Source organism: Dipodomys ordii, unplaced genomic scaffold (genome assembly GCF_000151885.1).
Source record: "Dipodomys ordii isolate 6190 unplaced genomic scaffold, Dord_2.0 Scaffold138, whole genome shotgun sequence".
Lineage (NCBI taxonomy): Eukaryota > Metazoa > Chordata > Mammalia > Rodentia > Heteromyidae > Dipodomys > Dipodomys ordii.
The window spans coordinates 1,758,794-1,770,156 of NW_012267354.1; the positions used below are offsets into that span (position 1 = coordinate 1,758,794).

Here is an 11,363-nt window from a genome sequence, read left to right on the forward strand (position 1 = left end):
AGGAAACAAGGATGATGACCATATTTCCTGAAATGGTCAAGCAATAAAAGATCAAAATGACCCAGAAAAGGACCTTCTCCAAATATGGCTTGTCAGAGAAGCCCAGGAGGATGAAATCACTGTGGCTGTCATTGCAAACTGTGATCATAGCTTCTGGGACAACTGTCTCTTTGGAGGGTATCTCAATATTCGATGCTTAAATCTTGTAATGGTTCCAGTAGAGACATCAAGATGAGCAGTAGGACTAACTTGCTTCCTTTGGACTCTAGTAAGTGAGACTTTCACCTCCTGTATTTTGGTAAAAGAAAGGATTTCGTGAAGTGCTTTTGTGTTGATAGCCACCACTGTCTCTGTCTATTATTTTACACCTTCTTCAGTTTCGTACCTGATCATAGATGTTCATTGTAAGCTGTCCAAAATAAATTTTAGAATTTGCTAGCATCAGTGGCTTTGCCGATTATGAGACAGGTTGCATCTTTGCTGTTAAAGACTGAACATTTCTCACATTTATTGAATATTTTATACATTTATATGACATTTTTCCATGTTTATTGTCTTTCATCTCTCTCTGTTTCATCCTTCTACTTTTGTATCTCTGGTTTTCAGTTTGTCTTCCACGTTTCCTCTTCTTTTCATCCCTCCTGTCCTGCAGTTTTCTCCACTTGCCCCCTTTATTTTCTCATCTCCTCCACTTACTTTTTCACTTTCTCTGTGAATCTCCGAGCTTAAATTACCCCCTCAGACTTTTCCATGCTGTGCAATCTTATGAAGTTTTTAATATTTTCCTTAATTTGTCTTTCCTAGAGAGTGCACTTTGATACTTATACATCCTAATATATTTATGCTTATTGGGAAGAATATATATGAAAACACAGGAAAGTACTAAAATAGACTGTCTGATATTAATTAACTCTTCAACATGTTAGCTATAATAAAAATGTTGATACTATAGCAAGGATTTTGCCAAGTATAAAGCATATACAGCCAATGTTTTTCAGTGAGTATGAATGAAAGTAATATTTGTGAGAATGTCATATCTCTAGATTATCTTCATTGAAAAAGAACTTGAAAACTTCATTTACACAATTTCCTGTGTTCCATAGTTTATGGATATTTGCATTATAAGACATATATAAATGTCTGGAGTATCACTTTTATCAAATGAACTGTATCATTTGGTCATTTCTTATAGTATTTCACATTCTTCACTTTTGGGGAATCTTGATTCCTGTTTAATGATTCCCAAATTTCATATATGAGGATGGCTCTCAATGGGTAATGATATAGATTGAGTGAGAAAGTATATTGGAGAAAAACAAAAACTGTGGAATTAAGATGAAAATTTTAAATCTTTGAAAATAATATAGTGTATCAAATGGGCAATGCCACTATGTTGTGGCTTAATATTAACAATCTATCACATAGTCATACTTATTACATGATACATACAAATATATATATAAGATTTGTTTGAAAATTTCATAATCATCAGTAACATTAATATATAGAGCTATCCCTAATATATCTATTTTTTCAGATCATTTAAAGCCAATGAGCCCTTGTAGATCAAATTTCATCACATTATTTTTACCTGCTCAAAGTTTTCTTTAAGATTCTATGCATTGTTGGGAATCTATATATTGTCTTGATGACTATGGTCTGTCTCTTTTTTACTTTATAAATTTAATTTTGTATTGTTATTAGTTTGGTTGTGAATTCGATATTATAATAGAGGTTTATTTTGATGCTGTAAGGAATTTTAGACTTTCCCATATCCAAAATACATGATCTATAATTCCATCCTTTCTCTTTTACCCACTGCACTGCAACCACTTTTTAGTTCTTTGTTCATATTATGCTTCCTTTCCCAGTTTTCTTTTTAAAATTATCTTTAAGTAGTTATACAAAAGAGTTGCCATATAACAAAGCAGTTTATGAATATCATATATCTTGATCAGTGCTACCCCCAATTTTCTTTTCTTTCCTTTTTTCTTTTGACAGATGTGGTGCTTGAACTCAGGGCCTGGGCACTATCCCTGAGCCTTTGTAATCAAGGTTAGTGCTCTACCACTTGAACTACAGCACTACTCTCAGTTTTTGAGTGGTTAATTGGAGATAAGAATATCAAGGACAGTTTGTTGCCCAGGCTGGCTTCAAACTGCAAACCTCAGCTCTCAGCCTCCTGAGTAGCTAGGATTACAGGTGTGAGCCACCAGCACCTGGCCCAGTTTTCTTTTTACTATTAGTTTATATATAACTATATCAAACTGATTCCATATATTTACATTCACATCCAGTTCCTTTTTTTCCCTTTTTTCCAAATCAATGAATAATCATTACAGCAAATTAATTTTTCCACAATGAACTCCTTCCACAAGCATTTTGGCTAGAAGCAAAGTTTTAGTCTGTCTGGTTTCCAGTATGAAAAAATGCAAGAATTTGCATCTATATATTATATCTCTATAATGTATTTTTGCTACAAATACCAAACACCCTTTGGTATTTTTTTAGCTCACCTCTCTACTTTTCCAAAGACTAACCAGGGAAGTTCAAGAAGAAATCTAGTGTCTTCATTCCTGGACCTGCAAATGTGCACAAGAGTTTGCATTTCATCCTTTAGAAAGCAGACGGCCTTGGGGCCTATGTTGCTCATCTACTCAGAGCAGCTTGTATTTCAATACAGCTGTGATGAGTGACCTGATATGAACTCAGATTCATCTCACTCACACTGACAGTGATGTACCTGAACTGCTATATATTTCTTCCACCTGTGCCACAAGGCCTTATTGGATACTGTGAGAGTCCATTTGGCATACAGACAAATGCTGCCCCAAACTTCAAGGTATTTAATTACCCTCGGGAAACTGTCAGACAATTGAAGTAAAAGCAAGTAGATACATGTTCTTCCACTCTTCAGAGTTTCCTTTTTCAGCATGTCCTGGGAGAACTGAATTCCCATTGCACACAGCCTGGCTCTTTCACCCCCTATCTTCCTCCCTTTCTTACCTGCCCTACTTTTCCCTTACATTTATATTTTTTGTTTCTAATCACTTCCAAAATTAGCAGTTTGCACCTAATTCCTTTTCTAGTTTATGGAACCTAAGCTAAGATACGTGTTGAGATTGGAAGAATATTCAGGGAATGAGTTGTGCACAAGTCAGAAAGTGCCAGGCTCAATGTTGGTTATAATTGTTGAAACCAGGAGGATATGCCATACTGGTGTATTGCCATTTGATCTGCTGATTCTGAAATATACATTGAAAAATCAAGTTTCACAAGAAGTAGACTCAGGGATGGAGACAAGCATGCAGATTTATTGAATCAGCATCATAAAAAGGAAAGGGATTGAAGATAAAGTTGTTAGATTTCTTGCTTTACAAAATTCCACCACATCCTACAGAGATTCATCAGTATGAAAATAAAGATCAGGCTACATCTTGAGTTGGGGAAATAGATCAAATTTTAAAACTCCCTTGGGATTCAATTTAGGTTTCTTAGAAAAGTACTACAGGCTTAAATGAAGGAGCCCTAGTTAAATGAAATCATCCCAAACGAAGGTATCAGATAAGCGACATCTTTCAGCATCACATATAGCCCTTAAGACAATAATGCCTTTATTCTGCAACTATCTCCTGTTAGCCAGGTACCAATTTTTCACCTCTGTTATCCTAGCTACTTAGGAGGCTGAAATCTGAAGATTTCAGTTTGAAGCCAGAGGGCAGGAAACTCCAGGAGACTCTTATCTCCAATTAACCACCAAAAGCCAAAAGTAGAACTGTGGCTCAGATGGTAGCCTTGAGCACAAAAGCTCAGGGACAGCAAAGTGAATTACTCAGGACAGACACCAATTGAGAAACAAGAAAGAAAGAAAGAAAGAAAGAAAGAAAGAAAGAAAGAAAGAAAGAAAGAAAGAAAGAAAGAAAGAAAGAAAGAAAGAAAGAAAGAAAGAGAGAGAGGGAGAGAAAGAAAGAGAGAGAGGGAGAGAGAAAGAGAAAGGGAGGGATGAAGGGAGGGAGAGAGGGAAGAAGGAAAGGAACAACATCTGCTAAACTAAAAGACAAACATTTTATTAAATTTGGAACTTAGAGTGAGTGGAAAAATAGCACTTCCATAACACTCCAGAATATCAGTGATAATACTAATGCAGATGGGCACAGAGAACAGAGAGCAAGGTTTGCTTATATAGAACTTTGTTCTGGGTAGAGGTAGCAAGTCAAACTTCATCAGTGGTTCAAACAGAGACAGGAAGATAAAAGGCAAAGCCATTGGACTTAAGTCAAGATGTACGTGTAAATTTGTTCAAATGTAGCTATCTCTGAACTTTAGAATATATGTAGGTTCTAGGTTCTTGGATAAAATAACTACTTCAACTTATAGAAAAATAGAATTAAAAACAAGTAAACAGAAAAACATGGTATAGATTTCACTTTGTATTTTATTTATTTTTAAATTTAATTTCTTGTCAAGGTGCTATACAGAGGAGTTACAGTTACATATGAAGACAGTGGATACATTTCTTGTTGAACTTGTTATCCCCTCCCTCATTTTCCTCCCACTTTCCTTCCCCCCATCACACCCCCCAAGTTGTGCAGATAGTTTCCAACATATTGTCTTGTATCGCTGTTGCATTGATTCTCCCTTTGTCCTCTGTCTCACATTTTATTGTTCCCCTTCCCTTCCCTAATTCAGATAAACGTTTATACAATACTCGGGGCACCAAAATCTAATACAGTGACAAGGGATAGAGTATAGGGAAAAAACACACACAAAAGAAATCACATAGTACATTAAAAATAAGAACAATAAGTTTTGTGTTTCATTTCCCCCCAAATGAAGACAATAACTATAAAATACATTGATTTGTATAGCACATTGTGTTTAGAGAGCATCATGAAGAAATTGGTTTATCATCAATGATTAATAAATGAAATTGAAATCTCCCCTAAGAAATGCAGCTCTTACCTAACTTTGATGGGGAAATCTCAAGGTTCTTAATGACAAGATTATTCTCTATTGTCAGGTTTAGCAAGCATAGACTAGCCTGACTAGATATTCTGGGAATCCCAGGTTTTCTTCCCTAATCTCATTAGTGCCCCCTTTACCTCCTTGTTCCTTAGAGTATAGATGAGGGGGTTAAGAGTTGGAGTCACTACAGTGTAGAAAAGGGTGAGAAACTTGCCCCGTTCATGGGCGTAGTGATTTTTGGGTTGAAGGTAGACGCTAGTGACTGTGCCATAGAAGAGGGAGACCACCAGGAGATGAGAAGTACAGGTGCCCAAGGCTTTCTTCTGTCCAGCTGCTGACTTTATCCTCAGCACTGCCTTCGCAATAGCACCATATGAGCAAAGGATAAGGATCAAGGGCACCACGAGGAGAATAATGCTCGCCATAGACATCAGGACTTCATTGTAGGTAGTGTCTGCACTGGAGATCTGGATCAGGGCTGGGACCTCACAGAAAAGGCCATCTAGCATCCGGCGAGAGCAGAATGGTAACTGGAGTGTTGCATAGGACTGAATCAGAGAGTGAACCAAGCCAGTGCCCCAGGCCAGGATGGCCAGCTGCACACAGACTTTGGTGTGCATGATAGTTGTATATTGCAGTGGATGACACACTGCTACATAGCGATCAAGGGCCATGACAACAAGAAGGACACATTCAGTGGCTCCAATACACAGAAAGACGTAGAGCTGAATGGCACAGCCAAGGTAGCTGATGGTCTTCTCTGGGCCCCAGAAATTCACCAACATCTGAGGAACACAGCTACTGGTGAAGCACAGATCCAGGACGGAAAGATTGGAGAGGAAGAAATACATAGGAATATGGAGTTTGGGATCTTTCCAGGAAACAAGGATGATGATCATATTTCCTGAAATGGTCAAGCAATAAAAGATCAAAATGACCCAGAAAAGGACCTTCTCCAAATATGGCTTGTCGGAGAAGCCCAGGAGGATGAAATCACTGTGGCTGTCATTGCAAAGTGTGACCATAACTTCTGGGACAATTACCTCTTCGGCGGATGGATTTGAACTGGCTGTTCCAAGGCTTGTGATTCTTCAAGTACTGAGACAGGAAGACAGGGAGTATGACTATTTGATTCCTTTCTTTTTTGTGTATATTTTTTGTTGTAAAAATACTGTACAGAGGGATTACAGTTACTCAAGTAAGGTAATGGGTACATTTCCTATTAAGCATTGTTACCTCCTTTGTTTTTCCCTATCATCCCTTCCCTCCCCACTTCTCCAACTCCTCTCCCCCACCCCCCACCACGTTGTAAAGTTCGTTTTCAACTTAGTGTGTCATACATCTCATTGTTACAAGAGGTCAACTAATATCCTTATTTCAGCATTTTGTTATTCCCCTTTTCCTCCCCAAATTAGAAAAATGTAGATACAAGATGCAAGACACCAGATATTTGATTCCTTTTGACTTAAGAATAAGACTTTCAGATCCTGCATTTGGGGGAAACACCCATTTAGTTAAGCATTTTAAACTTTGATGGCCACCTTTCTCTCTCTGTTTCTCTCTCTCTCCCCCTCACATTCTCTCTTCCTTTTCCATCATCTTTAGTTTTATCTCTGATCATTCCTGTCCATTTTAACTATTGTGCATATTATTACTTTGTTCAGTATGACATATCTGTTGTATTTTTGCTTTTAAAGATTGATTATTTAGCACCTCTTTGACTATTTTATACATACAATGCAGTTCAATGTGTATCATCTTTTCGTATCTCCCTGTCTCTGTCTTGGAGTGGCTGTCTTTGTGGATCTCAGTGTGTCTGTCTTTTTCTTATGTTTTCCCCTTTTTCTTCATCTCTCCTGTCATATTATGTGCCCCACGTCCTTTCAACCCCTTCTCTTTCTTCTTTCTTCCATTTTTCCTTTTCACTTTTCTTAGCTTATCAAATAAACAATCATCTTTTTAAGAAAAAAATTATGATCTGGCTTAGTATTCGCAATTTATTAAATTATCATAATTTTACTTTGTCACATACTAGAAACAGATTCAGGACAAGTTATCACAATCAATAGTTATTCTGGTTAAATCATTTAAAGCCACAGTAATGCCAAAACAAGGACTTTAGAAGCATTGGTTATTCACAATTCAAATTTCAATGTATACATTGTATACATTTTAGAAAATCAATGTTATTCCTGTGCCTCCATTCCCTTTTTTGTGTGTCATTGTTCCTTTACTCCATGAAGAATTTTTATTTGAATTTAGTGAGGAAATCTTAGTACGTTGGCTGTGAATTTGAATTTGTTGTTATAGAGGAATTGTTGGATGTTTTAATAAATTTAGTGTTAACAGATTTTTATGATTCTCCAAAAGCTTGTGCCTCCTGTGGCATCCTTTGATTTTTATCCAATTCTTAGAAACCAACATCTGGTTCATATTCTTTGTCTATTGAGACTGCTCTTTTCTAGTCTTTCAGGAGATGAACTTTTTTTATATAATTCAAATACTTTCAAAAGGTTTGTGTTAGGGGGCAAAATCTTAATCTAACTCATTTTTTACTTCATATATGCATCATCTGTTTCTGTTGAGATAGTTCTGCCTGAAAATATCAAATGTTCCTGTGATTTTTATCAGCTCACCTCATCTGCTTTTTGGAACAGTACCCCGTGGAGTTCATGAAGAAATCGGATGCACTCTGATTTTTCTGACTGCATTTGCAATTTATCCACTAAAGCTAATGCTTCTGATGAGGGTGTTGCTCACCTCCTTCATCCAGACTTTATGGAGCAGTTTTGTGTGAACTGACTCATCTCACATATACTGACAGTGTTATATATATATATCAAGTGTGGTATATATCTTCCATATCTGTTCAAAGTCCTTGCCTGACACCAAGGGACCCGTCGGGCACACAAACAAGTGCTGCCCCAAAGTACAAAAGATTTAATGACCCATGGGGAAACCCTCAAACTAGAAAGGTAGGGTAGCAAGTAAATAAATACTTCAGCCACTCTTCAGTTGACAATTTCTTTTATTCAGGAAGGTCCTGAGAGAATTGAGCTCCCAGTGGACACATGCAGGCCATTACACCCCAAGATTGCCTTTCTTTGTTATCTCATACTTCCTTTCCTCTCCTATATCTATCCCTAGATAACCTTCCAAAAATCAGTTGTTTCTAACTAGTTTCTTAAACAAAGCTCTGTTCTCAGAGGACCTAACATAAAGCTTTGGTTCTGAAAGTAGACTTAGAAATAAGACCCATAGTAAGGGGATGAATTACATGCCAGTCAGATTGCAACAAACTCTGGGCAGGGGCCAATGTCATCATTTCTAATGTTCTTACTTTCACCTGTGATAAAAGGTAGAAGTGGAAGGAAAAGCACTGGGTATGTGGTACCTTTAACCCTAGAGAGCATGAGGACAATGTCAAGATTATTTTCAATTTCTTTGGCTTTCATTGACTTGAAGTGAACTATTAGCACAATTAAATCAGCCAACTTATCAAAGAAGGGTTCTCCCATAGCATTTTAGAGCACCACCTACAGTTTTCAATTCTATGTCTTTAGTTAGGTCCAAAAATAGGAGACTCTAACAAGCTCTCTGGTGACAGCAATGATGTATGACCAGGAGCTACACTGTAAGGTCCATTGATTTAGTGAATGTTGTGAAAAGAAGAAAACTTTCAGGGCCACATATAAAGAGATTCTTATTCTCTGTAGTCCTAGAGAAAAGCTGTTCAAAATCAGACTAGGGCCAAGCGCCGGTGGCTGCTCATGCCTGTAATCATAGCTACTCAGAAGGCTGAGATTTGAGGATCACAGTTCAAAGCTAGCCCAGGCAGGAAAGTCAGGGAGACTCATAAGAGTCACCAATAAACTACTACTCAGAAAAAAGCTGGAAGTGGTGCTGTAGCTCAAGTGGTAAAGTGTTAGCTTTGAGTAAAAACCAAAGCTCAGGGACAGTGCCTAGGCCAAGAGTTCAAGCCCCACATCCAACACACACACACAAAAGAAAATCAGGCTAGGTCTTAATTTTTGAGAATTACATATTAGCAAGAAAAGGCAAAAAAATAGTAAGTTCACCATGTTTTATATGCTAAAGCCAGGGCCCTGAAAGAGAAAGGGGGAGACTTTGAAAGCACCACTGTACAGTTGTACATCAAAAACACCAGCTCCCTTTGATTTTTTCTAACTACCAAGATCAGTATCCTGATTGCTAGAGGAGAAAAGCCTTTACTCAATTTGAAATCATATAATGCTTTTATCTTAGATTGATTCAATGTAGTACAGTACAGACTTTTCAATTTTCAAAATTTCTCACTGCCTTACTCAAAACTGCAGGGGAATACTTATGATTCCTACTAGAAGGAAAAGTATTTTATTCCAAAATGTGCTGGGCCGCACTAGTATGTCCTATCAGAAACATGTCTTGAGTGAAAACAGTTGGTAGTGCTGGATAAAGGAAAATAGCATGAATATACTCTATAATATAAGGGTAAAACTTCTGGAAACCATTGTTGGGCCCAGTGCCTTGTTTTGGTTTACTTTCTTTGGTTTGAAGATGATTTGGTTTTGAAATGGAGTTTGACTATGTTGGTCAGGTTGGCCTTGAGTCCAGATCTGTCTGCCTCAACCTTCTGGATTCACACTCAATGTGGATCCAGCTCTAGTAATTCAGACTATCTCTGTAATATTTTGATGCAATGACATTTCTATTGAATGAAGTAGAGTTGTTGCATGCTTTGATAGACTAGCAAGGTAAGTATTGCATAGATTGTTATAAACAGAGAGTTTCCCACTTAAGTGCATTCTCTATGATGGCCCAAAGGACACCTCCTTTATCTCAGAAAAATAGGGAACTCTTTAACTTTTCAATGCACATTGAAATGGAACTAGAAAACATGATGATACAGATGGGAAGAAGGGATAGATGAGGGGCAGAGAATGATAGAAACGATGACTCTGATCAAAACCATTATAAAAATAAATTCAAACCTCCTGTAGAAAAGATTAAAAACAAAAATTATTAAAAAAATATAAAAGAATAGAAATCCACTCATTAATGAGACAAAATGGCTTCAAGAATATTAATGTTGTAAGGTTGATGATAGAAAATTCCTTCATGGGCCTGAGCTCTCTGCTTTTGATGTAGATGATAGGATTTCAAATGAATAGAACCCAGAGGAGGTCATGTATCTATTAGATACCATCTGTTAAGTATGGAAAGTGATAAAAATGTTAATCGACAAAATGAGAATTTATAAGATGAATTGATGAGGAAAATATTAATATGTCCAAACTTCATCTAAAGTAATATAACCACATGCAATTTTTGTAAAGTATATCCTACTAAAACTGTAGAAAAATAGTTAGTTGATAAAAGATGAGAATGCTACATAAATTGCCCAAAGATTCTCACTGCAAGACAGTCCAAAGTAATAAGCTATACTTCCTATGTTTTGCAATATCTCAATTTATGTGTTATTCCACTCTCTGAAGGCTTTAATATTACTAGCAGTTCTTTTATGTACACAAGTTGTGGTTCTTAATTTTGCAGGTAGAAGGCAAAGTGCAAAGGAATGTATTCCAGGCTCTTACTCTTGCTACTTGGTGAGAAAGGAAGAGTCACAGACACAGAAAAGGATAAAGTCAGTAGAACCAGTATAACAGCAATGCACCAAGGAAATGGAAACTTGAATGTCATCTTCTTTTACAATGTAGTAAGTCATGTTGAGTCAATCACAGCCTAACCATAAAGGTCTCAGAGACTACAGCTGACATTTGACTTAGAGATAAAATATATTATGTCTATGTTAGTTTGGAATGACTTCTGTCATTACTCCACTCCAGTTGATATTTTGGCAGATCAAAGGATGAAATCTATAGTTCAATTAGGTCAAATGGAGATAGTTGAAAATAATATAAACAAAATGATTTCTTTAATAAAAATACATTTCTTTAGGTATGAAATATTAGTGTAACAATATAATTATTAACTACAAATATTCAAATTAGATCAAACATAAAGAGAAAAATATAATTCCAACAGAACAGATTTTATGATTAAAAATACTTTCCAATACAGTATATTATGAAGAAATTTTCCCAGAAGCCTATCAGCTTCATATCATTTTTGGAGCCTAGTTGGTCACCTGCCTTTTGCATTCTCTGTAGCTCCTTGAGGGTATGAAGGTGCTCGAAACATGTACTTCACAAAATTATATTCACCTGATGTTATTACTTGATGAAGCACCTGTAAATTTTTAAGTTATTTTCGCCCTATACATTATACACTTCCTTGTACCAAAAGAGGAAGATAAAATAATTACTTCTGCTAAATTCTTCAAAGGTGTTTTGCTGCAAGTTTAAACTTATTTTCTTACTCTCCATAGGAGAAGAATA

At 36.5% G+C, this 11,363-nt stretch overlaps 1 protein-coding gene across 1 annotated transcript; it reads right to left on the bottom strand.

Moving 5' to 3' along the window:
* Positions 1 to 5,045: 5,045 nt before the first annotated feature.
* Positions 5,046 to 5,990, bottom strand: LOC105996902 (olfactory receptor 2H2-like). Its single transcript, XM_013031143.1, has one exon. It carries the CDS (start codon positions 5,988 to 5,990, stop codon positions 5,046 to 5,048), a length of 945 nt encoding a protein of 314 aa, XP_012886597.1.
* Between the last annotated feature and the right edge of the window lie 5,373 nt (positions 5,991 to 11,363).

Coding starts and splice junctions, on each gene's coding strand:
- LOC105996902 (XM_013031143.1), bottom strand. CDS start 5,990: ATGGTCACACTTTGCAATGACAGCCACAGTGATTTCATCCTCCTGGGC.